The 26257-nt window shown below is 39.6% G+C and overlaps 1 protein-coding gene across 1 annotated transcript in view; it reads right to left on the bottom strand.

Moving 5' to 3' along the window:
- Positions 1–25368, bottom strand: part of COG3 (component of oligomeric golgi complex 3) — a gene marked incomplete at its 5' end in the record, with an annotated part of 28339 nt that extends 2971 nt beyond the window's left edge. The window contains 19 exons of the mRNA XM_010157837.1: positions 1018–1093; positions 2478–2612; positions 2712–2800; positions 5453–5573; positions 6795–6884; positions 8481–8605; positions 10678–10783; positions 13288–13448; positions 15030–15169; positions 17850–17941; positions 18444–18570; positions 18789–18832; positions 19043–19123; positions 21264–21389; positions 21710–21802; positions 21926–22000; positions 22786–22951; positions 24621–24682; positions 25222–25368. Of these exons, the coding sequence (XP_010156139.1) occupies positions 1018–1093; positions 2478–2612; positions 2712–2800; positions 5453–5573; positions 6795–6884; positions 8481–8605; positions 10678–10783; positions 13288–13448; positions 15030–15169; positions 17850–17941; positions 18444–18570; positions 18789–18832; positions 19043–19123; positions 21264–21389; positions 21710–21802; positions 21926–22000; positions 22786–22951; positions 24621–24682; positions 25222–25368 (2056 nt within the window). The remainder of the gene's footprint in view (positions 1–1017; positions 1094–2477; positions 2613–2711; positions 2801–5452; positions 5574–6794; positions 6885–8480; positions 8606–10677; positions 10784–13287; positions 13449–15029; positions 15170–17849; positions 17942–18443; positions 18571–18788; positions 18833–19042; positions 19124–21263; positions 21390–21709; positions 21803–21925; positions 22001–22785; positions 22952–24620; positions 24683–25221) is intronic.
- Positions 25369–26257: the final 889 nt, after the last annotated feature.

The following is a 26257-nucleotide window of genomic DNA, read 5'->3' as shown; positions in this document are numbered from 1 at the left end:
CCAGACACTTGACTCCAAGAAACAGCAGAAGCTCTGCTTAGAGCTGCCTCTACACACATAATTATCTCCAAACAAACATTAAAAATGCTTCTGAAGAAGCAGGAGATGTTAAGTAGAAGCTCGAATTAGCCCTTGAGAGTGTCTGACCCACGGAGCAGCACTGAATTATGAATGAACGTGGCTGGCTTTGCATTTTATGAACATGATGCAACAGAAGGTTCCAATGTATGAATTGGAATAATCAGATTTCTCAGTGTCAACCAGAAGCACAACTGTGTAATGCAAAGAGCAAAACAACCCCAGAACATCTAATCTACTCCAAATGTTCCTCTGAAGCATCAACATTTGAGTTCTTAAGAAGAGGGAAACAAAGGTGGATTCCATTTTTGCACAGTGACAGGAAAACTGAGAAGGAAGCAGGTACCAAATGTACAGACAATAAAAGCTTCAATGCGAGGTTCATTTTTTCCTAGAATAGCAAAAAGCTTTATCTTAATGTAATCAAATAATTCCTTAAGCACATTCCCTATGCAGTTGGGGTAATGCTGTTTTCATGCAAGAACAGTCACAGCTTGAGAAATACCTGAGTCATTCATCTACTGCACCAATTAAATACATATTCTGAAGTTTGTCAGGGTTTGATGTAGAGGTATCCTCAGACATTTAAACTAGCACACAGGTAAAAATGGAAACCAGGATTTTCAAGAAAAAGGTAGACAGTTCTCCAGTAGTTAGAAATTTTTCAAATCAATCACAGTCTCCCAGCCTAAATCGATCTGGCCTGTTTTTCGGATTTCTATGTTTTAGAAGAGAGGCACAGAGACAAATGACATTTTGAAACACTCAAGCCCCACACAGTGCAGCTTATATTGCTCCACCAAAAATGGTGAATGGAAAGGGTCCTTTTTCTCCACTGATGAGAAGTTTTTAGAAGAAGTCTCAATGTAGCAAATGATCGTGACTTTATTAGCCTACAAGCACCTCAGAGGTAGCATGAACATAAAACAAAGCAAATACCTGGCTGTGCCCAAGGTTGCTGTGAAAGGCTGTACCTGGGACCTCCTTGAGTGGCCATTGTCTTTAAGGCAGCTACCTAAAACACGTACAACCAACAAAATGATGTTTCTTTCAGTTGGATTCACAACAGTGACCAAGTAACAATTGCACAAGTCTCTTAGATACCACACAAGTCTGTTAGATATGGTTGTGTATGGAATCCCTGGCTGTCTTCAAGGCCAGGCTGGATGAGGCTCTGAGCAACCTGGTCTAGTGGAAGGTGTCCCTGCCCATGGCAGGGGGGTTGGAACTAGATGGTCTTTAAGGTCCCTTCCAACCCAAACCATTCTGTGATTCTGTGGTTCTATGAATCTCCCCTTCTCTCCTCTCTTCTATGCCCTGACTTAACACCACACAGGGGAGGCAGCTTGACAGAAGCGCCATTCAAAATTACAACCATAATCAGTCCTTGAAAGTAAAATTCAAAATGGGATTAAATTTACAAAGATGCTTAGGCACCTAAGGATACAAAACCTCAAAAGAGATTTACGCTTAAGCAGGTTAGTCAAACTCCCCAAATTCCCAATAAAACATTAGGATCACTTAGACAACCTATGAATCTCGCCAGTTACCCACCTATATTTTAGGCATGCTGGCCCCTCACCCCTGCATGACAGGCATCAGTAAGTTTAATACTGTCATCTTCTAAATTCTCAAAAAAACCCCATCAGCTGGGATATTTGTGATATCCGTGCAATGCTGTAACCTCAGTATCTGAGATGTCATGACACTTTTCTCAGGACATAAGGACCTCCACATCACACTTTCTATTTTCCAGAAGTAACAGGTCCTGCTGTGTGGTTTTCCTATGATGCCTAGAAACCCTGAGCTCTAGAGCAGGTTCCAGAAAGAAGTGCACTGTAGCAAGGTATCTTTTTTGTTCCTATCCTCCGGGATGCCTAATCTTTCTGACCAACTTTTATCAGGAATTTCTGTCACAGACAAGACCTGGGAAGAAACTCCTGCTCAGCAAAACACCTCACTGGTGTAAAATATGTTGAGAACAGAAACTTTTGCCACACTTCACAGCCATGCTCAAGAACACAACCCAAGCATGACCCCAGATTGGTTTTGAAGGCTTACAGATTCCAAGGTAGGAGTTTTCCTGCATGCAGAAAAGCTGCTGCCACTTTTCACAGACCTGTTTCAACTCAATGAAATATTAAAGCTTTTTGATAGAAGAGCGTAAGGGTTGCTTTTAAAAACAAACTATGCAATGTGCCTTTAATCCATTACTCTCAAAAATGCCTGAAAATTTGTTGTTGGAAATTAAAAGGGAAACCCAACCTTAGCGTGGGAAATGCCATCATCTTCAGCTAATCAGACAGAACTAGCAGCTTCTCTTATATCCAATTTAAATACTAATTCCCTTGTCCTACCAGCATTTCAGTTAGGTTAATGAACATACAACTTGTTTGTACCTTTGTCATGAACTCCTCCAGCTGTTCTATAAACTGTTTGGTTTGCTGCTGAATAAATTGCTCACAAGCCGATTTCAGATGACGATCTACATCTTTCTTAGAGTCGATGTAATGTTCTCTGATTTCTGGAGTACCCTTAAACAGAAGATAACAATTCTCTCCTTTTTATTTGCCAGAGATCACCACCCGCTTAAATGACCCCATTTTTGTAAATGCAATAAGACTCCGTATTACCTCCAGTAAGAACTGTATCAAGGCGTTGTTGCTGTTTAGTCTAAAAAATCTTGAAACTGTCTTAGGGTTCAGGATTTTAAATGCCGCATCTGTGAAGCAGAAAGCCACTCACACTGTAAGTCAATGGGATTCAGATGGAGGAATTAAAATCTTTAATCACTCATTTATACATAAAAAACAGCCTAGCAGGATTAGGACTATAACATTCATGATTCCAGGGCCGTTAGATGTGGATGCACAAATGCATATGCACAGAAGCACACAAAGCTTGACCCAACTGCACCTATGGTAAACCTATGAATCCAACAGTGACACCACCTAAACCGAAAAATACATGACATGAACCTAACAAGTGACTGCCACGAGCTGTAGCGCTACCCGCACGCAGACTGTGCGAGCTCTTCTCTTTTTGTAACTATATCTACGAGTGAAAGATTTTACCTAAGCTATGCAGTTAAGCATTTACAAAGGATATGCAGAATTTGGCCTATCTTGCCTGGGAAATCCAAGTAGAGTTATATGAAATAACTTAGAACTGCCACTCTCTTCCTCTGTGCTTAATTATTTTAGTTATTAGGACTAAACAACAAAACATCAAGATTGATATACATTCATGTTTATGGTTTCTACAGAAGAAAAGCAACAATGTCTGTAATTAACACAAAATACTGCAATTATTCCTATAGTGTTAACAGGATGTTGTCAACCTGAAATCTAGTCAAATTGGGAAAAAAAAAATGATCAATACAGTTCCAAGTACAGCTTACTGCCCTCATGTTATTCATTTATCATTCTACACGTCCATCTGCTTTTGGTTTTCGCATTTCAAGAGCCATTCTGCACCCCTCCTGCTGTATGAAACCTGCTGTATAAAACCAGGGAAGGGAAACAAGACATAAGGGTCAAAGTAGTGCTGTCAAAGGCACTAAACAAAGAGGGAATACCAGATACGCAGGCATGTCGGCTTTGCACTGAACCAAAACTCTGCACTCATATGCAGTTAAAGGAGTCCACAGAGAAAGATTAATTTTGTTCTCTGAATTACTTCCCAGAAACATCAGTGATTCCAAAAAGAGCTTAAGTTCTTGATTTGACAGTGTGAAAGTCACTTCTCCCCACTGTATACCTCAGTTACATGAACCTTAGCATTATACTACTTTAAAAAGCAAAATTGGGTGGAAGCATGACTTTTATATTAAGCAGTGTCCCTTTATCTATAAACTCCAATTATATCTTAAATCTGCGTGCAGAAAGCTTGGCTAGAACACAGTCAAACTCCTATTAGCCATGTTCCAGTACCTGAAGGGGCTATAAGGAAGCTGGGAGGGGACTTTTTACAAGAGCCTGTAGTGACAGGACAAGGGGTAACAGGTTTAAATTGAAAGTGGGAAGGTTTAGATTGGATGTCAGGAAGAAGTTCTTCATGGAGAGGGTGGTGAGGCACTGGAACAGGTTGTCCAGAGAAGCTGTGGATGCCCCATTCCTGGAAGGGTTCAAGGCCAGGCTGGATGAGGCTTTGAGCAACCTGGTCTAGTGGAAGGTGTCCCTGCCCATGGCAGGGGGGTTGGATCTGGATGATCTTTAAGGTCCCTTCCAACCCAAACCACTGTATGATTCTACAATTCTACTTTCCTCCTACAATTCATTTCAAATAAAAAAGCCCTCTGGCCTATGCTACACGTACATTGTGTTTAATTCTTAATGTAATTTTTTCAACACCACCGCCACCCCCCAGTATAAAGAAAGTGTTTTGCATTACTTACCACTACCATCTGCAAAGCACTGGCTGGCACAAAAATTTATTCAATTAAACGAAGGATGGAGAACAAACTTTTGTGTCAGCCAGGGCAAGACACCAAAAGGATGTATTTGCCCTTTAACCCCCAGTCAACTAGAAACTACTCAACAGGTCGGAGGTTTCATTGATGTTCAAATGCAACAGGTGAAACGGTTAGTGTAAGAGTCGCTGGCTTCAGAGTTAAGACAGCAGCATATTAGAAGGCAGGAAAGAAAAGTTATTGCTTCAGCTCTCTCTTCTGGAACGAAGGAAGAGAAACTTGACATGCTTCCAATTACTTCTCCCATTATCTTATAAACTTGACCAGTGTATGACAGTTCACTTTTCTATTGAGAGGAGAGTTTTTACGTACATTTTACCAAGGAGCCATAGTACAATTTTTAAAATCATGACCACCGGCCACTACTCTCCATTTTCCCTTCCTACTACAGACATGGTTGCTACATAAAACTATTCAACAATACTGCTTATTGAACTCACAACCTAAGAAATCCTTTCCAAAACAAAACCTCACAGAAAGGTGTAGGAAATCTTACTTTGTCCTAGGCAAGTCAACCGCGTATTGTTAAATTCACCTGCTAAACAGCAGTAACGAAAGACATTACTTTAAAGGGACAGAAAAGGAGACAGACATCCTTGTGCAGGAGAAATACAGATTACTTAGTTGTTCTTGAAAAGGATGGGATAAACAAGTTAGGTCAGCAGCAAAAAGCAGTCAAATGCATTTCATACAAAAAGAAAGAATTCGTTAGATACATCTTAAATCACCGTGAATAAGAGAATGGTTTTTTGGGGTTTTTTTCAGAGGAGATAAGAACAAAGCAAGAGATTAGAACAAGAGTACAGGTCATTGCAAGTGAACATAAAATAAACCCAGAACTTTTGCTGGCACATTAAGGGAGGACAACCCCATCCCATTCTGTAGCCAGCAACTGTTTAGTACCTCTAGTTTTCTTAAGGTCCAGGGAAATTTCCTTAATGGTGAAATCAGTGTGGAAAGGAGCAATTTGTTCACGAAGAATCAAAAGGTGTTTTATTAAGAAAAGCTGTCCATCCACCTGGGTCTACAGCACAAGAGAGAGAACATGCATTACATGATAAAAAAAATTAAGAGCAAAGTTTCAACACCTCCACTTTTACCAGTTACTTCCCCTAGCAAAGTTAATACTAATCATCTTACTAACAAGCCTTTTCCATTACTCTGCAGTGCCATTAACTACACTCTGGGATCCACAAATCCCACTTCTGTGCTGTTCCTAACACATGGCTCCCGAGAAGCAGACTTTATTCACATTTCTTAGAAGAATTAGGTTACACAGCCATGTTACTAAACACCCACATTAAGTACAGGTATCCATTATTGGAAAGATACAAATTTAATCTTCGTAAGAGCCAGGAACTATTTCATGCAATTCACATAATTTATAGTTGAAAAACATGAGCTTCTAAAAACTTTTCTAATAATTGCAATGATTAAAAAAGCCAAACAGTTAATGTTTCTGTAATAACCTTGATTAACCGTGCTGTTGTGCAAAGGTCTTACGAGGCATTTTTCTCATGTCATTAAACACAAAGCTTAGCTAATTTCTAAAGAGTACAGCAAAGATACAAAGAATAAAACAAGTTCACACCACCAAGACCATCAGTTTTGCACTGCTTGTTACTTGAGCTATGTGCTTTATACTGCATGATGCTTTTAATCTTTGAAGTTGATGGCTCATTGAGGCAAATGGAGGACTAAAGAATTCAAATTTGCTTTCGCAAGCTGGAAGAAGGTTTACTTCAACTACTTAAAGTAACAATGAGTTGATGAAACTGCACTGAATTCTGAACACATCAGATCAAACCTTTTGCTGACAGTTCTGATGGAGAATACTTAACAAATCCTCCCAGTGAATTTAATACTTAGCAGGACTTTGGAAAATTCAAACAATGGAGGCAGAGAAAAGAAGAGTAACAGGTAGCAAAAACACATATAGGGAGCAGAGACTTCTAGCAGGAATTTTTCTTTAGGTATCCCTTGATTGCATTCACACAAGTGCAAGCAGCTGGTAAACAAGATTGCTATTATTTGTGTTCCCCCTTTTCAGATAGGCTAGCATATGAATCATCATCTTCGCTTTAAATCCATTAACTGTAAGTAAAAGCTGGCAAATTCATCAGGTCTTTAGGGGCACAGCAACATGCTTTCACTGAGATTTCAACAGAATTCTGAACCACTGCTTCATGGCTTTAGGTATACATGGGGAAGGGAAAGAAATCGCACCCAAAACGCAGATTCTGACCTTGTTTTTGCCGATAGAATCAGCAGCTCCCAGCAGCGAGTGGATGCAGGCAGATAAGGCCTCTTGCGATAATCCCTGAAACACTGCCCTCTGCAGAGAAATCAGACAGAAAAATAAAAGGTGTTGGCAAACCTTAAGCAGAAGAGTTGTAGCTAGCGCAGGACGCGCTTGCCAGCGTGTAAAACTCTAGATAAGCTAGCTACAAACATGTTGTCTGAGTGTGGAGTGTCTAAGGGTGGAGCGTCCGTGTATAAAAGCTTGCTACAGCACTTCATTAGACTGGATACTGGCCTAGACTCCGGCATGCCCCGTTCTCCCTCCAGCTCCGAACTGGCACCGGGTTAGTGACACTGACAGTGACAGCTAACGCATTCACAGCTAAGGGCACGAACAACGCTTCCCAGGTGACCCAACAAGACACTTCACGTGTCAGGGTAACTATCGGCTTGTACAATTTATACTCACAATAGACATGAGATCATTCGAGCGAGCTTAACCTCGAGCAAACTCAAATTACGTCAGGTTTGCGCCAGGTTAGTAAACAAACATGACAGCTGCCTCGGCCCAGGTAACTGGCAGTAACTCATTAAGCTGCGGGCACCAGATCACACGTCTGAGCTAGCCGCAGGAACACGGCTCGCCTCCACCGGCACTCCAGCTTAGCACGTGACAGCCCCGACTGCCCCACGGCTTGCCAGTGCCACTTCATTTATGTCTTCTCCTGTCTACGGGGCACAGGCAAGGCATACTGCTTCCGCTAGAATGGCTCCGTGGAAAAATGAATCAATCGCTCCACAGACACGCTAGAAACAAGCCTCGCAAACAACACAAAAACGGCCTAGTCTCCAAAGGTCTAGCTGAAAACAAGGGCAAATACTCATTTATCTTTAATGAGATTGATAGATTAAGCAATGAAGCATTAAAATTTTCCGGCTTCTTTTTAAGCAAATAGCAGCCTGGTAGCAGTTTCACATAACACCTATCAAAGCTATTTTGAAACGCATTAAATGTATCAGATAAAGAGACAACACATACTGAAAAGCAAAAAAACCCCACATCACATTTTTCAGAGACTTATTAGCCTTCTATGCTACTAGGTAACAGACAGACTGTAACGGGCAAATCTCAAAACACTTGTGAAGTAAATGCTGCTTTTGTTTCTGTTAGGCATGAAGATTCCTACTGTCCTAAACTTTGGAAATGTCTCCTATATTTTGGAAGGTGAAAAAAATGTGCCACAAAAAATTTGTGAGAGCATTTCCAAGGTGTAGCAGTAGTAGAGTCACTATTTTTAAGGCCAGAAATGTCACTCTGTCTGATGTCCTGCAAAGCACATAGCAAGAAACACATTCACTTGGCAATTTCAGCAATAAGATCGTTCTCTTTAATTGACCCAGAACTTTTATTCTTTCTTTAATTATGTTAAGCATCAGACACTGCAGTATTTCTGTAACAGCAAAAGCAACTGATGTACAAACCAGTGCCTTTCTCCTAATACTACAAATACAAAATTGTCTTGGAAATGATGACTTAAATTTGCCAGTTCACTTTTTCTACATAAAGACAGCACCAAAAAGACTAAGAGATAACAGAGGCCATTCCCAATTTACTTCAAAATACTTCGACATCGTGCTACACACCTCGTAACTTCACTTAAAAAAGTTAGGTAAAGAAATTTTTGCATACGTCTATACATCTGTACAGTTTGGAGAGACACACTAGAGTCCTTCTGACAGTAGGATACCACATTCCATGCAGATCTGCTGGTGAAATCGTGGTCTGGTGCCTGGGATTAAGGGATTCTGATGAACCTGTTTAAAAGTAAAATATACACATGAAAAATTTGCCCACCTGCCCTTTCAACTGACAGACTGCGATATTGACTTTGAGCAACCTGCTCTAGTGGAAGGTGTCCCTGTCCATGGCAGGGGGGTTGGAACTAGATGGTCTTTAAGGTCCCTTCCAACCTAAACCATTCTGTGATTTTATGACTGTACTTTATACTGACTCCACAGTAGTTAAGACGTAATTTATTATACCCAAACAGGTTAGGGTTTTTGGTTTTGCCTTCTGAGCAGGCCAGTACTATATTTCTGATGTGTACAGAGAACACGGCTGTGAAAGACTAACTCGCTTTCAGGGATGGCCCAGCTTGAGCATATTCAATGAATTAGTTTTACAGGTATGTCCCTGATAACACACACACCCCTCTACTTAGCTCACAGGTGACATGATCAAACAATTACTGAAAAAAAACATAGGAGGAAAAAGAAAAAGAGTTAGTGATCGTGGAGCTACAGAAGATGCTCAAAGAAAACCCCAACAAACCACTCCACCAATTTACTACTTCATGCTTTCCTTTCTGCTGGGAATAATCCTGCATGGATTAAACAGCTGCAGAAAGCATAGAGTTTAAACATCACCTTAATAACCTCAAAAATAATGGGAAAAACATTTCTGTCATGAAGGGGTTGTAAACATTAAAAAAAAAAGTGTTCCTCCTGGGTAACCTTTGTAATAATTCTGCATGCTCAAAGTGGATTGTCACAAGACCTGACAGACAGAAATCTTGTATTATTTCCATTTTGCCCTTAAATCCTGAGAAACAGCAGAGTCAATAGCCTCAGAACTCTGACTACAATTAGCAACCATTCAAAAAAGTTAAATTTTTAAAGTTTTACCTGATAATGGAATAAGCCCCTGGGAAGTGTTTATGTGATCAGTATTGTCTAAAATAATTCAGCGCTATCTTTCTACCTTCTGCAACAATTAATTTATTGTCACAGTAATTAGAAAGCCTGTAAGACATTAGTTGTCAAGTTTGAGGTTCCTAGGCTATTTGTTAGTCACTTCAGCTACTCCAGCGAGCACGGAAATGGGAGAAAGGCACCTCTGAAGGGCAAATAATCCCAATTATCTCAGACACTTATCTTTACATTACACCACATAGGATCCTTCCCTCTCCTGAATGCAGGTGGGATTTACAGGACTTGCGAATGCCACGCACCTGGCTGGGAGCAAGATGAGCTCCACTCTCAAGGGGATTTGTGGAGTCCAGCTAGAAACAGCCAGAAAGAGCTTTGCAAGCCAAAAGAAACTACCAGGTAACCAAAAGGAATATGAGAAACCACTGACAAAGAGATGAAAAAGCTGCTGCTAGAAAAAATAAGACTGTACCGTGTCTGAACAATGATAAAATAAAGGGAGAAATTCTTCATGGATCTTAGACAAAAATTTAAGGGGTTGTAACGCTCAAATGATTGGCATCAAAAAAGACCACATCTCATGGAATTTGCTTCCAGTTCACTGTAATTTACAGGCACACGGGTCACACATTTTAAAAGTCAAGGGCAGTATTCTGAATTATTGTAAACAGCTAAAATTACTAAGTGGTTTCAGTAAGCGGAACCACATTCAAAAGAAAAAGTTGCCTTCCCAGGTACAGGCAGACACAAAGACACCCAAAGCATTCATTTAAGAGAATGCCTGACACAACGAACCACCCTTCTCGTCTTAGCACAGCTAACAAACAGAAGCATCCTTAAGTACACATCTTGAAGGTAGGGCTGCTTCGCAGTAGCGAATACAGGAGCTCAGTTTTATACACCGTACAGTAGATGCTGTCAGCTACAAAAGGAGTTGCTTCACAGAATGCATTCCACTGGAAGAAATGCCACCAAAAGAACAAGTTGCTTCTCATTCAAAAAAAAAACCCAGTTATTAAGAACCTGGAGACAAAGTTGACCTCTCAAAATCTTTTAAGAATTCCTCCAGGAAAATAACCCTTTAAGACACATGTGAGTTTCTCACCCAGGGTTCAAGTTCATGCTCACTCTCCGTGAGCTTTACGCATTAATATGACTACATTAGATGTATTTCCTACCAGATTTAACTAAGTTGCAGGACTCGGGATCTTCTAGCCGAACATCTGAAAACGAAGCTTCAGACGGCAGCTTCTTCTGTTCCTCTTTTAAACTCTGTGCAATTTGCTGCAGAGGAAGATACACCACAAAATTACCATTTTTTTTTCCTCCTTAATTAGAGCAGCAGTACACTGCTTTGATTACAAGAGAGAAAAGCACACTAAAATGCAAAAGGAGTCAGCTACAGTCAGCTCCCCAGTGTTTCAAAGACATTAAAAGACAGGTGTTTCCAGAACAGTAGCAGAAACATTTTACTATCAATTTAAGTATTACACAGATCTGTGTAAAGCGCTATTATTTCCGTTATGCCTGTTTTTACTGTTCTCTAAATAATAACCAGTGAAGCCACCTAGAAAGAGAAGGTCAAAATAAGGGAACCCAATTCAACACTCAACTACATACAGCTAATTTCTGTGATGCCTTTATTCCTATAAATTATGTGCAGATGGCCCCGAATTACACTCTAGTTTATTCCCTTCAGGAGATCTACAAAAACCTTTCCTCTAACATTACCCAACACTTCCACACTTCAACATTTTTCATTACTTGGTCCACTTCAAAGCAACAAGCAGCAGCAAGAATGGGCAAAGAACTGCATTAATATTTGAGCAGAACAGAACAAGAAATATTTCTGCCCTGTGCTTTTAACATTTTAATAATTCATTTACTCAGACAGAAGGTCTCTCTAAACAGCAAAGTTTTGAGGTTTGAAAGCAATCAAGTAGCAAAATGACTCTCAAACCAGGCAAAAAGTGGAGTCGTATGAGGGCATATGAAGAGCAGAGTAATTTTTCAACTTAGAATGAACTGTAAAACTCAATTTCTTCTTCTTCTAACTGAACAGCCACAGTACCCTAGTTAGAAAATAAGGCCTTGTGTAGACTAAGCATCTGCACTGCTTGCCTACAGAATCTAGAGCTAACATTAAAAAGTTCTCACAATCATTTTTAATGCAGTTCTAGGCACACAATTTTAGTAAAAAAAAAAAAAACCCACACTGAAAAAAACCCAACAAAACCTTTGTTTCTAATAGTTATACCAGTAAAACTTCTGCTCAGTAGCTGTTCTGAACAGAGGGATCCCATTAAGCTACATCATGTGTGGTGGGCTTCTCAATTACCATTTTTGCTTTTTCTTCAAAAGCTTTTTAGTCCTTAAACTTTCAGTATAAAGGGCAAGTATTCTACAAAATCCCTAGCTTCAGGATTTGTAAATGCTTTCCTAAAAACCTACCAGCACCCCTTATAATCACCAAAACAAACTAACATAATAAAAGCTTTAGACACGTGTAAAAACAAGACTATAGCAACGTGAAGTCACTACTAAGAAGTTTTTCAGTGTTTGGCTGTTTACAGGCCAGAATTGAACACAGTAAGGTACAGTTATACAATGCTGTTTTCTTCCAGACCATAGATAGATAGATATAAAGCTGCTGCATTTTATGTAAGTAATGCTCTGATTCTGAAGTCAAACACCTTCTCTATCAACTGGTCAGCTGCAACAAAGTCCTACAATTTTGGAAGCATCACCAGCTATTCTGCTAAATAGATGGAAAACAGAATAGAGCAATAAAATTTGGATCTTGCCAGTCCGATGTCGTTCTTAGTCAACTGAATCCTTTGACAGCTTGGACAGCTCATTATAAGGTGAATGGCAAGTTATTTGGGGGGAATCTTTATTATGCTTAATCTTTTCCATGCAAAGCTATCTTTCAGTTGAATATCAAATGCAGCTTGCTCTAGTCAAAAACTAATTTCAAGTCTTCCATCAGGCACTTTTTTATTTCTGAGTCGTTTCATACTGAAATCTTTCATCAATACAGTATTAACCTTTTAAATTAAGTAGAATTAATTTGATTCAACAGGAACATTCCCTCATAGGGCTTGGAATGACTACAAAAATGGTTAATAATGACTTGAAAAAGGCTACTGGAAACTATTGCTGACATGTTAAATTATCCAAAGGTACAAGAAAGTCTCCCCTCACACAGTCTAAGCATAGTGTACACGCACGTGTTCCAAAAACTCTGCCTGTCTAAAGCTTCTTTTCAATCCCAGCTCAACTAGAAAATACACCGGGCAATACCTACTACTTGTGAAAGTAAATAAAAGTTTACTGTTATGAGAGAAAATTTTAAAACTTCAGGTTTAAATAAAACTGTCAACTGTGAGAACTACCACCAGTTTTACTGAGTTTGAGATAAGGTGTTCTCTGATATCTAGTTAGGGTCATAATTTGATCAGCAGGTGCCAATTTGATAGTGCTAGTAATACTAAATACACTAAATTCTCTTCACTGAATGGGTTGTCAGGCATGAAACAGGCTGCCCGGGGAGGTGGTTGAGTCATCATCCCTCTAGGTATTTAAGAGATGTGTGGTTTGGTGGTGGTATTTGCAGTGCTAGGTTAGCGTTGGACTTGATGACCTTTAAAGGTCTTTTCCAACCTAAAAGATTCTATGATTCTGTTTTATAAGAACTGGAAATCCGCAAAGCACTATACTGCACAGTTGTATATACCGCTTATAAAAAGAAAACCAACCAAGAACAACAGAAAAAGATGATGCTGTACCTCCATCATTTCCAACTTGTCAGGGTATGCAAGATCACCTGGGGCAGGCTTGTAGCCTGTGATATCAGTCTGAATGTAAATATGCGTCCTATAGACAAGACGCTCCTGCACATCTTCTAACATCTGCTTGACACCAGCTGCAAAGGCACCCAGTTGTTCAGCTGACAAAGGTGGAAAAAAAAAGGAACGAACCTGTTAATTAAATTACAAAACAAGGCACAAAAGTTTGAAGTATCACATACAGAACTGTCACAAAACTGGCTTGCTGCAGATGAAGTCAGACTGGTTTTGGAACAGCGGCATGCAGACACATTTCTGACAAGCAAGGAGCTACTGATTCACAGATTCACAGAGTGGTAGGGGTTGGAAGGGACCTCTAGAGATCATCTAGTCCAACCCCCCTGCCACAGCAGGATCACCTAGAGCAGACCAAGCTACCCAAATTTTCATTAGACTGTGAAAACGCTATCTCACACTGATAACATCAGACAGCACGTTAGAATTAAGCATTCCAGTTATGTGAGACCTGGGTACGTCAAGTGGTATTTCTGCCTGGACACCAAACCCACGTGCTTTGGTTGTTTCACAGCCAATGCTTGCAGTGTGACTGACTCTCAGAGCTGACAAGCTAACTCATCCACCTTCCTACCACAACCAATGACACAAAGCAGCTCACGTCCAACTTAAACTTAGGCTGATACAATAGTTTTTAAGTAGTAGAAATTCACTTCTCAAGGTTAGCCAAATGTTATGTCACCCTTTTTTCCCTATTCCCAAGAGTGTTACAAGCCTACTTCCAGGAAAACGAGCAATTCTTCTTGATCTCGGCACAGCTCCAGAGACAAAGAGCTATGCTGTGCCCACCCCCTCTTGTTTTATTCCCAGCAGGACAAGGAATGCTGGTTAATGTGCTGGCCCCCTCATTTGGTGAGGCCTTGGATGGTGACTGTTCTGCACTGGCAAGTCCCACAGGGCTGGGTCCTCCCTGGGACATTTATCCATTATCCCTGGATGTCTTCAAGGCCAGGCTGGATGTGGCTTTGAACAACCTGGTCTAGTGCAAGGTGTCCCTGCCCATGGCAGAGGGGTTGGAACGAGATGGTTTTTAAGGTCCCTTCCAACCCAAACCATTCTGTGATTCTATGATATACCAGCTACCAAGTATGATTTCTGTTCATCACTGGTGCAAGGTAAAGACTGGGTAATTATTCCGTTACGTACTGGTCGTAATAAGGAAATGAGATACCAGATTTTTTTTCTGATGGTCAACTCACTTCTATGAGACTACAAGCTCTGAACACGTCCAAACCTCCAAACTCTCTATCAGCTACGTAACTCCTCTGAAGTTACAATTTCTAGTCTGGGAAACACTATGCCAAGGAGAATGAAAAAGTCATGCTTGCGTTTCTCTGGTTTACCCTCACGTAGGCAGCAGGAAGCTCTACGTGGATGATGCATTAACAGGGCCAAGCGAAGCAATTCATTCATCTGAAAAGCTGGTTTAAATCAATCCAGGTGCACGTATGCACGCAAGGTGGGCGTCTGCTTGCATATACAGACCCATAAATACAGACCTTTCTATTATAAATTAAAAAAACATAATTTATTTAAAATAACCTTACCCCATCTTTGACATGTTTAAGACCCATTACAAAGAAAAAATCCAAGTATTTTTTTGCCTATGCATTTAATAATTTTATCATTTAACAGTTAAACACAATCAGGTTCCATCTCTGAGTTACCATTGTTCTGTACATGATCTTCAAGCATCTCATTTTTGAGAATCCCGCAGAGTTCAGAAAGTGTCTCTAAGTGAATGACGTGGATGATCATTGGCCTCAGGACATCATACAACGAAAGACATAACTTCTCCAAGAGTTCACTATGAAGAAAAAAATAAAACAAAGCAAAATACTTTTAGGATCCCACAATACAAAAATAACATTATCACAAACATGGATTATTTTATGGCAAGGATTATTAAAAGGTGGGTAAGAATACAATGCAACACGGTATCACAGAACAGTTTGGGTTGGAAGGGACCCTAAAGACCATCTAGTTCCAACCCCCCTGCCATGGGCAGGGACACCTTCCACTAGACCAGGTTGCTCAAAGCCTCATCCAGCCTGGCCTTGAACACCTCCAGGGATGGGGCATCCACAGCTTCTTTGGGCAACTGGTTCCAGTATCACAGAAGACTTAACAAGACTTACATGTTTAAAACATGAACCCCTGATTTTCTACAAAGTCTTTTAAGAGATGTAGGATACCAACTGTTTAAGACAGTGGTACAGTTTTGAACACATTTTAAAATGTATTTAAAAAAAAAAAAAAGGCAAGTGAAAAAACAACTAAAAACTCAACCTGTCCCCAATGGAAGGTTTACCTGGCAAACTGGTTTACCTGGCTTTTGTGTAAAGAAATGCTCCTGCTGAGGTAAAAATCCTACACCCCCAATCTCCCATTGAGAAAAGACTCATCTGACTCCAAGTGCTTAATAGTTTATTGAAACCATGAGCATGTGAAGAGGGACGGACACAGGAGGAGAAGCTTGGGAACCTTTTCTGTAACAGGTTCCAACACTGCAAAGCACACAAGCCAATCTAACTGAAGTTAGGGTATCAATGCAGTATGAAACACCAGGAATCCCACTTCGATTTGTTTTTTTCTTTCCTGTTCAAAGCGATGCCTATCTTGGCTAAGACACCAGTAACATTCATTCTAGAGATTTTTGCCATTCTCAGTGCTCCCTTCACTAATCACAGATTAGATAATAATTAATAAAATAGATAATACTGTTGCCAGTAGCTGAAAATTCAAGTCATTCCCCAGTTAGACTTAGAAACATAAATATTAAAAATGCCTAAGTAATTACAGTGTGGTACAGTTGTAGAGTTTTTTGCCCATCTCTTCTAATTCACAAAGAATACCTGACAACAGGAAGTAATTACAGTGTGGTACAGTTGAAGAGTTTTTTGCCCATCTCTTTTTTTCTAATTCACAAAGAATGTCTGACAACAGAAGGACATTCAGTTTCATATTCAGTTCACAGAATAAACATTTGTAATGTCTCTCTTCTGTTGTATTCTATAGCTTTACAAGCAACTTGATAGAACAGGAACTCTCCATGTTAAAAGCAGAAACAAAGAAAAAGTTTATTCAGCCTTATTAAATACAACACTAAACCTCAGATCTCCAGCCTTGGCTAGATTTTTGGTAAGCTCCTATCTGTACACAGACACCTAGCTATTATGTCTTCAGAGCACCACAGCGCTTCAGAGAAAAAAAATGAGGCTACTACTATGCAGCTAAGAGAAACCTAAAAGTAGTTACTATTTGAAACATTCTCCTCAGAATATTTTATTTACGATAGGCAAAAAGGGGAAGCAAGTTCTTACAAAAGGACGTAACTACTTTCCATCAAGATTCAAAAACAATCCGAAATCCAGTCTCATTCTTGGTGTGAAAAGTAACAGTGACAAAATTTCAGTCTGAGCATTTTACACTGATTTCACTTTGGGATGTTTACTTCAGGATTTGGAAAGAGATCACTAAATCGGTTCTTCAGCCAAATCAGTCACGTCACCTCAAACCCCGAGCATGTCCCACACGAGACCCCAATTTCTCAGAAAAGAGAAAGACTGCTTGCACTATGGCTTATTTCTAGTGAAGCTTTATGCCTTCATGGTTTTCCTTTAGCTTCAGAGCACGGGGGGGGTAGTGAGCAGTATTTTCCATGTTACACTTACTCGACTCAAGCTGTGCTTGATTTTAGGGTAATGCAACACTCAAAACCAGTGTCTTGGTTATATTAATAGGAAACTACTTTATTTATGAACTTCAGAGCAAGGGAACATGACCTGTCAAAATCTCAAACAGTCATTATTAAAACATACCAACAAATTGGAGTAGGTGCATAAGCTACTCAACTGCTCTAATATTACTCTGTTGTAAAAAACTTACAATATTTTTATAATGCAATTGCCATGCGAAGACAATCTGTCCCCTTCTAGATCTAGACACAGACACTGTTCTTGTCAGGTGTCCACTACACTCTGCCTTCTGTTCAGCCCACATACAGGCACATGCAAATATCCCTTGTCAGTAAGGGCAGCTTGCTCACCCTAAAGCCTCGGTGAAAAACAGCCAGAGTTCATCAGCTTAATTTTACACTGAAGTAAATGAAGAGTACTTCTGCAACTGACTGTGCAAACCGCTGGCACACAGGCAGTACAAAACCAGACCCAAACCATAGCACTGTAAACTTCTACAGCTACTTCCAAAGCAACCATGTGTCTTTACCTCTTTCAGACCATCTAGAGAGCATTTACATTACTCAGATTGCTTGTGGAGAATGTAAACTATCAGCTTTGCTTAAAAAAAAGTTAGAAAAATTTAAAACAACAACAAATTCTGATGTATAAAACAATTAAGATTGTTCTTCTTGCTAAGTCTCACCAAACCCCTTCAATACAACCCTATTTGCCACATAAGACTGTCTGCTGTATCACAGCATCGTAAATACAGCACGCAGTAAAACAAAACCAGCATGTACCACCTACTCCAGTTTTGGTGTTGGTTTTGTGAAGAACTCATTGTAAAGCTGGTGTTCATCCTGGCATACATGGACCATAAAGGCGCAACCACTTCGCACCTGTATCCACAGAAATACAAATACTTGATTATTAAATTGTTTTCCTTGCACTGGTAGCACAGGATATATTACACATTGTTATTATATATTATATCATTACATTATATGTTTTATTATTGTTACATCCACGATTAAATTAAAGTTTTGTGAAATTAAAAATTATTGAGGTCAGCTATAAAACTAAGGACTGGAAAGACATTACTAGCCAAATACAAGCTCACTGTGCAGTTTCTGTCCTGTGTTTCTGATGAAATTTAAGTAACCACGTTTCATGCTTTTGCAAATACCCCTTTTGTGAGGTTTGTAGCAGAGCTTTTACAGAATAATCTTTCACAAAACATGCGTTACTTGACAATATGGCTAACATTTTACTGATTCAAAACCACAATCAAAAGTGACAATTCTGCATGTAAACGACTGAATTAAATAAGTACATTTTACTTGGGGAAAGGAGGGATTAAAACGTAACAAAATTCCCACAACACATGACTACTTTACCTACCAGAGCACAATGATCTCTATTGTTCTGACTGGTTAATTCTGTAACAGTGCTAGCAATGCTTGGCCCAAGCAAAAGCTCCCTCTGGTCAAGGTAACACTGATGGATTTCATTGAGAACTTGCTGATACCTAGCCAAGAAATTAAAACAGTAACTGCATCCTGAAGTACATTTTCTTTTAAACATATAGGTTCCTGACTAAAACCAGCACATACCCATTTTAGGGCTACATAGTTTCAATTTTTAAAATTTTCTTTTAAACAAATAAGGTGTTAAATGATACTTTAACAAAACTAAAGAGTTTCAAAATTTAAAATTGTTGAAAATAAGTTACGTAGACATACTCACTCAGGCATTTTTTCAGCTCTTTGCTCTACTTGTTCAATAAGAGTCTAGACAATAAAAAGATAAAAGTATTACCTGTAATTTTTTTTTTTCTAATAATTGGGAAATAGTTTACAGCATTTTTCCATGGCCAGAATACGCAATCTTTGGGGACATTCACACTTGCACAATATTCAATCCTTGCATTCACACTACTAATCACTTCAAACCCCATTTTCATAGCTTCCTTTTTAACAGTTAGTTACCACTCTACCTACCCTGACTTTGGGAGCAGCTGCCCTGAATTTTACATAGAACAGCGTGAAGGCATTGTCACAATTTGGCACAGCCGAAGGATCCTGAAAGAAGAGAGGAGTAATTAGTTTAAAAGGAGAACACTCTATTTGCCTTCTACTATTTAATGGCTGAGATAATTAGGCTCTAAACCTGGGTATTGGTTCTTTACATGTACACTGCCAGTGGAACAGCTCTTTGCGTCTTTCCACCTAGAAATCCATGCTTGTTTCAGAACTCTGATAAAAGCAGATGGAAGAACAAAACCCAAACCAAAAGTTTCAACCAACCGTGTCTACAGCAAAAGTAACATTTTCAGTTAATTATAGCATTCTCCATTAGAGACACCAATTTTCCCTGGGCCTGTCCCAGCAGTACTACTGACTGTTGCTCCTTAATCTGTAGCACTAAAATGGAACAATCTCCCTTTTACCTACCAGTCCCAGGGTGGAGAAGCTTAAGCTTCAGCTCACATTTAATTTTGAACTGGAATGCCAAGTTTTGAGGCAGTTTCCCAGCTTACATGGGCAGACAGCTTGAACTCAGATAAATTCTAGCACTAACAGAGCAGAGCGGAGACCCAGCTTAGTCACCAGGCTTTCTTCCCCTTATCTCTGCTGATGACAGGGAGAAGCAGTTGGCATTCCCTTGAAATAGAGTGGGGACAGGAACACTCTTCCACCTTCTCCACTTCCAACTTTCATCCCTGACCACCCTTCTACAAACACGAATCAAAATCCGCAAACACCCAGTGTGAGGAGGAACAAAGAACATCTAGACCTTCTCAGTCCCACTCGAGTCCTGACAAGACCCTCTGTTGCACTGAGTAGGACCTCCTAAAAAAGGTCTCCTTCCTGACTTAAAACTGCTAAGCAGCAATTCAAATCCAAAAATAAGGTTTCACTTCTCTGATAATAAGCATGTCTACAAAAAGATGATCAAGTCTGCTTGAATTCAGCTCAGTCATGGCAATCCATTGGCATCAAACCAAGCTATGATACCTTTTTTTAAAAAAATAAAAACTAGTTTTGTACCAAACATGAAAAACGCTCAATGCTGCTTAACCAAGATCTTCAGTAGAGGAATATCCTTTAGCAAGTTGCCATGAACACTGTCCAAAACCCGGTTCTCTTAGGTCTGTCAGTTCGCAATTCTAGCATCTTTGAATTTCACTGGTTATCATAGAATCACAGAAAGGTTTAGGTTGGAAGGGACCTTAAAGATCATCTAGTTCCAACCCCCCTGCCATGGACAGGGACACCTCATGACCAGTTTGCCTGTAATAGGACTGAGCATAAGCCATACAGCAATTAATTGGAGAAAGTAAGTGGGTAGAAAGAGACATTCTCCTCTCCTTTCTCCTCTGCCAAAATACTGCAGCATAAGACCATTAACATTTTAATGAGACCAAAAGACTTCCCTACTCACCTTTATGCCTAAACCCCACTGGAGTGAGTGGGAGTAAATCACTTAACCCTCTAACATAGTTTCCAACATTTTAAAACTAAGCAAAAGATACTGCCAAAAGAGTAGGAGCCTGTCACAGTTATTCTTTGCGGCTACACAAAGCCCTGCAGACATCAAAAAGAAATATTTAGATGACTAAGAGCACTCAAAAATACTTACTGGAACGTAACACTGAGAGAGTCATGTCATAAACTCAGAGTTGTTGTGCTTTAACAGTTTTCATCCTACGACACCCAGCTCCTGTACACTTTCTTCACGTATTCCCTGCAACCCCTCTCTGTCTCTAACAATCCATGTCCAGAACAGACACCCACAGTACCAGTATTTCTCTTGTGCACCCTCCTCCCCATCTGGAAGCACAGACAGCAGCATGCACTGCGGCTGATTCAGCACTACAGTGCACAGACTGGTTCAGGAAAGCCCAGCTGGTTCCTGCCTCTCCAACACAGTCATTTATCCATCCCTAGCCTTCCCTGAGGTTATTGCTCACCTACTTCACCTTCCTCAGATTCCAGGATTTTTTAATTAATACTATTTTTAAATCCTTTGAATCACTAGGTCTCTGTCAGATTTGGCTGAAACTTGGCCAATCTACACAAACACTGGTATAGGGCTGACCTATTTTCACACAAAATCGCTGACACCTTCCACCCTCAAAAAAAAAAGAGAAGAAAAGAGTATAGTGTTACAACAGACATTTCAGTATAGCTCAAGTTACCACTTCCTGATTCACCTTACCCTTTTCATTAGCTGGTTTGTGAGGTTCTGTAGTGTATTCACAGTGTATGTCTTGATAAGGTGCATAGCTTTAGAAAGGCATTGTTTAAACTTAACCAAATATACAGGATAGTCTTTAAAATTTGGCTGAAAGAAATAAAAAATTCATTTTAAATAATTAACAACACGAGAGTTGAAAATGTATCAAAACTCCAAACACTCTTTTTATGATATAAAAATGCTAGCTTGCACAAATTAAGAGCAATATTTTCTAAAAATTAAACAGAATATTAAGCATATTCAGTAAAACTTTCTTAAGTTTATAAAGAGTTATAACTTAAGTTATAAACTGACATCTTTGCTTGGCAGAGAGAACAGTCTACAGAAAAAAAAAACACCACAAAAATAGTATGAATACAGTTTTGAAACTATTAAGATTTAATAAAAAACAATACATAATTACTTACATGTGATGAAATATATGCAATACAATCATCAAGCTTAGCCAGCATGGGAACGAATCCTTCACTATTCACGGACAGCGTAGGGGAATTCAATTTCTTTGGAAAACAAGACAAAGCCTCATTGTAAGAAACCCAAGTAACTTAGTGTTGGCATCAAAGATAAAAAAAAAAAAAAAGTGTACCAATCTTTTGAACTATTAACAGTGAAATAATACTTACTGTGTTGATGTTTTCCAGCTCATTAAAATAAGAAAGTTTCTGCTGGATGTTTTCAGCCAGGTCGACAAGTTCTGACTATTAGATAAATAAATAAATGAATCAGCAACCTTGCAAGTAGTTTAAATATACATTCTTATGTGTAACATGTATATAAAATTATTCAGCCTCCCTTTCAGCTGTCAGCACACACCAGTGTTAACTAGATAACTTGCAACTAATTAAGTACAACAAAAGATGCGGAATAGAGCAGTGCCCTCCTGCTCTCTCTTACCAGAGAAAGACACATTACTCTCAACAGTGGGTTTAAAAACATATATTCTACAGGTTTGTCAGCATTCCACAGATACTACTGCAAACAAAGAGCAATGCTGCCATCAGTACTGCAGAGAACTGCAGAAATCCTGTATTTCAGGACTGGAGCCTTTCAAAGTTCTCCCTTATCCAGTCATGCTAAAAGGACATGTTCATTTTATCACTGCTGGAGCAGTTACGAGGAGAAAGAAAGTATCCAGGAAACAAGCTTGTAACTTCAAACCAAACATTGTTCTTGCAATAACCAGCTCAAAATGTTTCTGTAAGTGATACGAATTATTAATCTCACTAAAGTTTGCACTTGTCAGGCATCAGTTACAAAAGCTCCCCTCAGCTAGCTATCCTCCTTGACTAGAGTATGCATCAACACATACTGAACGCTTCACTGTGGAGAGCCTGAGACCCTAGCTGCAGGTGAAACACACCAAAACCAAGGTCCAAGGCAAACGGAGGGAACATCACCACAGCTCACAGGTTTTTCCAGCCTGAGAAAAAGAAACTTTCATTTATGGTATCTCAGAAGTTTCCAGTATTTCTCCCATCATTACCTGCTCTTTCAGAAGCTGTTCACAGGCCTCATGCAGCGTTCCTGTCTTCGTGGACACAAACAGATACTGTTTTTGCAGTGACTCCAGGTGCTGAAGGGCACTATTCACATCATTCAAGATAGCATCACACTGCTCCTGAAAGCCAGACAAGTAATCCCTCATCTGTCTAGAAAAAGAGAATCGACAGATAGCAGAAGTAAAAATTCACTTTCTGTATTTGTAAATTCAGCTGCCTGCAGGGACACTGCCACTACCTTTCCCTCCTAGGAATAAAAGACCACTTGCATCAAGAAGGACTGCACAATAAGCAGATGTTTCACGACCCACAGAAATAACAGAGCTATGGGGTTGGGAATAGCCACTAGTTACCTCCATTTCCCCAACACCCCTTGTAGCAAGCCTACCCAGAAAGCAACAGCATGCCCCACAGCTAGCCTAGAGCACGCAAATACTATCTAAATGAACAGCACAAAGATAGTGACTGCTGCAGGCAGCCAAATTCTACCTGCCTTGCTTCCAACAGGGGCATTAATTTGGGTTTCTTCTTCTATACAATTTTTAGTTTCCATTCAGAATTTACTTTTACTTTCCTAAAGTAGCTGAAATTATCTGGAGGATTTAAAACATACTGTGAGGATTGAAAGAGGCTTAAATGAAATCAACCCACTATCTAACATCACCAAGTTTGTTTAAGGCTCCATACAGATATAAATTCTAAATGATCCCTGTATATACATCAAGCATTCAGCTTGACAAAAACGTATTTTAAAATGAATTTCTCTTGGATGTCACCTAAAACATCTGAGCTCTACTTTACCATATACAAAGCAGCACAAAAAATCATCGTTCTCTGTAGTCACGTGCAACTCTTCAGTGCACAACAGGTAAAGAACTTACATATTTTCCTCCTGCTGCTCTGGCCTCCTGCAAACAATTACATATTGGCCATCCTACAAACCACTCCACATCCACGGCACAATTAAGTATCTGTGCACGCTACAATGAACATGCCAACAGACAAAGTGCAAGGATGCTACTCTTTTTAGGTTGTTAATGATCTGATCATAGGCTTAGTACATGCCTAAACCTTTGCTTTTAAGAAAAGTCACGTCCTCAAATGTCAGAGCAAGAGAGGAAGAAACAGGCAGAAGAAAAGCAGAAGAGGGGGATGCAACAGCATCACTCTGTAGCCAAGGGCAAGTCGGTAAAGTCTCAAAACACAAGCCAGTTTCCGTAAAAGCTATCAGCAGGTTTGGCTAAGCCATTCAGCTGTGCTTCAGGCTCTTGAGGATTAACAGCACAGGTCAGTGGGAAGGGGTTCTGAGCCTGACAGAACAGTCAGTTAGACAAAAATAGATGAGAAAGCCAAGTCTCAAAACTAGAGCTGAGCAACATGTCAGGGAATGCAGATACACAATCACAGTCACTGGTGAACCGAACAGCGACAGCAGAAATGACCACCAGACAAACCTGCTTACACGCCTCACCCTCAGAGAATGCCATTTCAACAGCAGCAGCAGTTGAAAAGGCACATGAAAGCTCTTAGACTGCCTCTGTCTGCAGTCCTGTTTATAAGGCAAAACTAATTTCAAGCTGTCTTAATATACTGGGCAGATCTGAAGGAAATCTGCGTCCCTTCTAACTGCTCTGCCACAAGGGTGATAGCTTTCAGGCCGAGAGTGCAGCATCTTGCCTTGGAAAGCTTCAGCTGTTCAAACACATATCCCCATTCCCCGCCAGCTGAATCCAAGTGCGTGCCAACATTATAGGGACAAAATAAAGCCCTTCAAGGTTTAAATTGCTTACAGCGAAAGGACCTGAGGAAGAACACATACCTATACTTGGCACCTTCATCTTGATCCATCTGTGTTTGTACCTGAGCAAACCAGGAGAAGAACTAGAAGAGATTTTATGGTGTGAACAATACAGGTATTACACGCAGGCAATTAAAATAAAAATTAAATATGATATTAAGATAAGCTTTTGTTGAAAACAGAGCTGTTTCACAACTTTATTATTAATCAAGGAAAGAAGTTATCACTCCTCGCTGTAAGTCCCTTCCAACTGAAATATACTATTCCTCCACTAAATTAAAATGGGAAAGACTGGATTTCATCTAGTTTTATTTGCAAAAGAACAAGGCTGTCACATTAGAAAGGGGGGCAGGGGGCACAACATTCTTTTATATTATGAGCAACACCACCTTACTAAAGGGAGTGCCTTACTCTCACATAAGACTCCACTCAAAATGGGAAAGTATCTGTCACCCAAAAGCTAAGACTTCAACAATTTCCCCCCCCCAAGTTTCTTTTCCTGCATCTTAAAAACAGCCCAAAAATTTTAAATAAACCCACCAAAAGCTAGGCAAAAAGACAGAGAAATTCACAGAATTCTCTGAAGATTCCTGCAACCCGGAGGTTATCCAGCATCACTTACCTGCTGTGCTGTTTCAATTCTTTCATCTTCCATCCCCAGCACGGCAAATCCTTTCAAGAGGACATCCTCTGTGGATTCTGGCACCGCAGCCGTCAGCGTAACAGTTAGCGACTGGGATGTCAGGCTGCACAAATCTTCAATTGGAAGCTGCTCATAAAAACCCACAAACTCCACTTAGAGAACTTACTCAGAATTAGTATGTTTGGCTCAACTACAACACAATCCAAAGCATCAACTTGAGAACATTACAGGCAACTGCTTTTGAAGAAACAAATGCAATGGACATTTTATCTAACAGCTTGATAATAGACCAACACCTACCATATCTATACATTCAAAAAAACTTAATTGGTTGCTGGGGGTTTGTTTTAGTTTAAATCAGAAGATATCATACAGCATTTTATAAAAGTATAAGTTTGTGTAAGAACAGAAATTGAATGTACGTGTACCTGGCATACTGGTGAGCTATACTTCATTTTCCAATTTTACTGGCTCTATACCCAGAGAAATGCACTAGAAAAGCATCTGAGAACATAAGAACGCACGCAGAAGCAAAAACAAATGCCACTATTGTCTACACTACATGGCATCATCACCGTACAGCAAATCATCAGATTGTTTTTTGCCAGATATTCAGAGAAAATTCAAGACTTAACACTGCCAGAATTTACTCAGAAAGTAGTGTTGCATATTGTTTCAAATGCTTCTTAAATGAGGAAGTCAAACTAAAAAGAGAGGCTTTTTTAGAAGACAAGGAATAGTTCTGCTGAATGGGAATTATTGGCCACAGTTTTTTAAAGCACAAGAAACATGGAAAAAAGAAACTTGAGACAAATTGTATTCAACTATGATTGGAGACTATTAATTAGCTTATATGGAAGAATGTAATTCAAGAAAACAAATATCATTATAAACTCTTAATTACTTTAACACCCTTTTTAATTCAGTTGATGAGTAAAGTATGTTTTCTATTGCTAAGAAAATCACTAACATAAAACCAGAAAACAATACTTAGTGACATGGATGGTGGGATTGA

Source organism: Eurypyga helias, unplaced genomic scaffold (genome assembly GCF_000690775.1).
Source record: "Eurypyga helias isolate BGI_N326 unplaced genomic scaffold, ASM69077v1 scaffold2538, whole genome shotgun sequence".
NCBI lineage: Eukaryota > Metazoa > Chordata > Aves > Eurypygiformes > Eurypygidae > Eurypyga > Eurypyga helias.
This window is presented reverse-complemented; position numbering and strand designations above follow the sequence as displayed.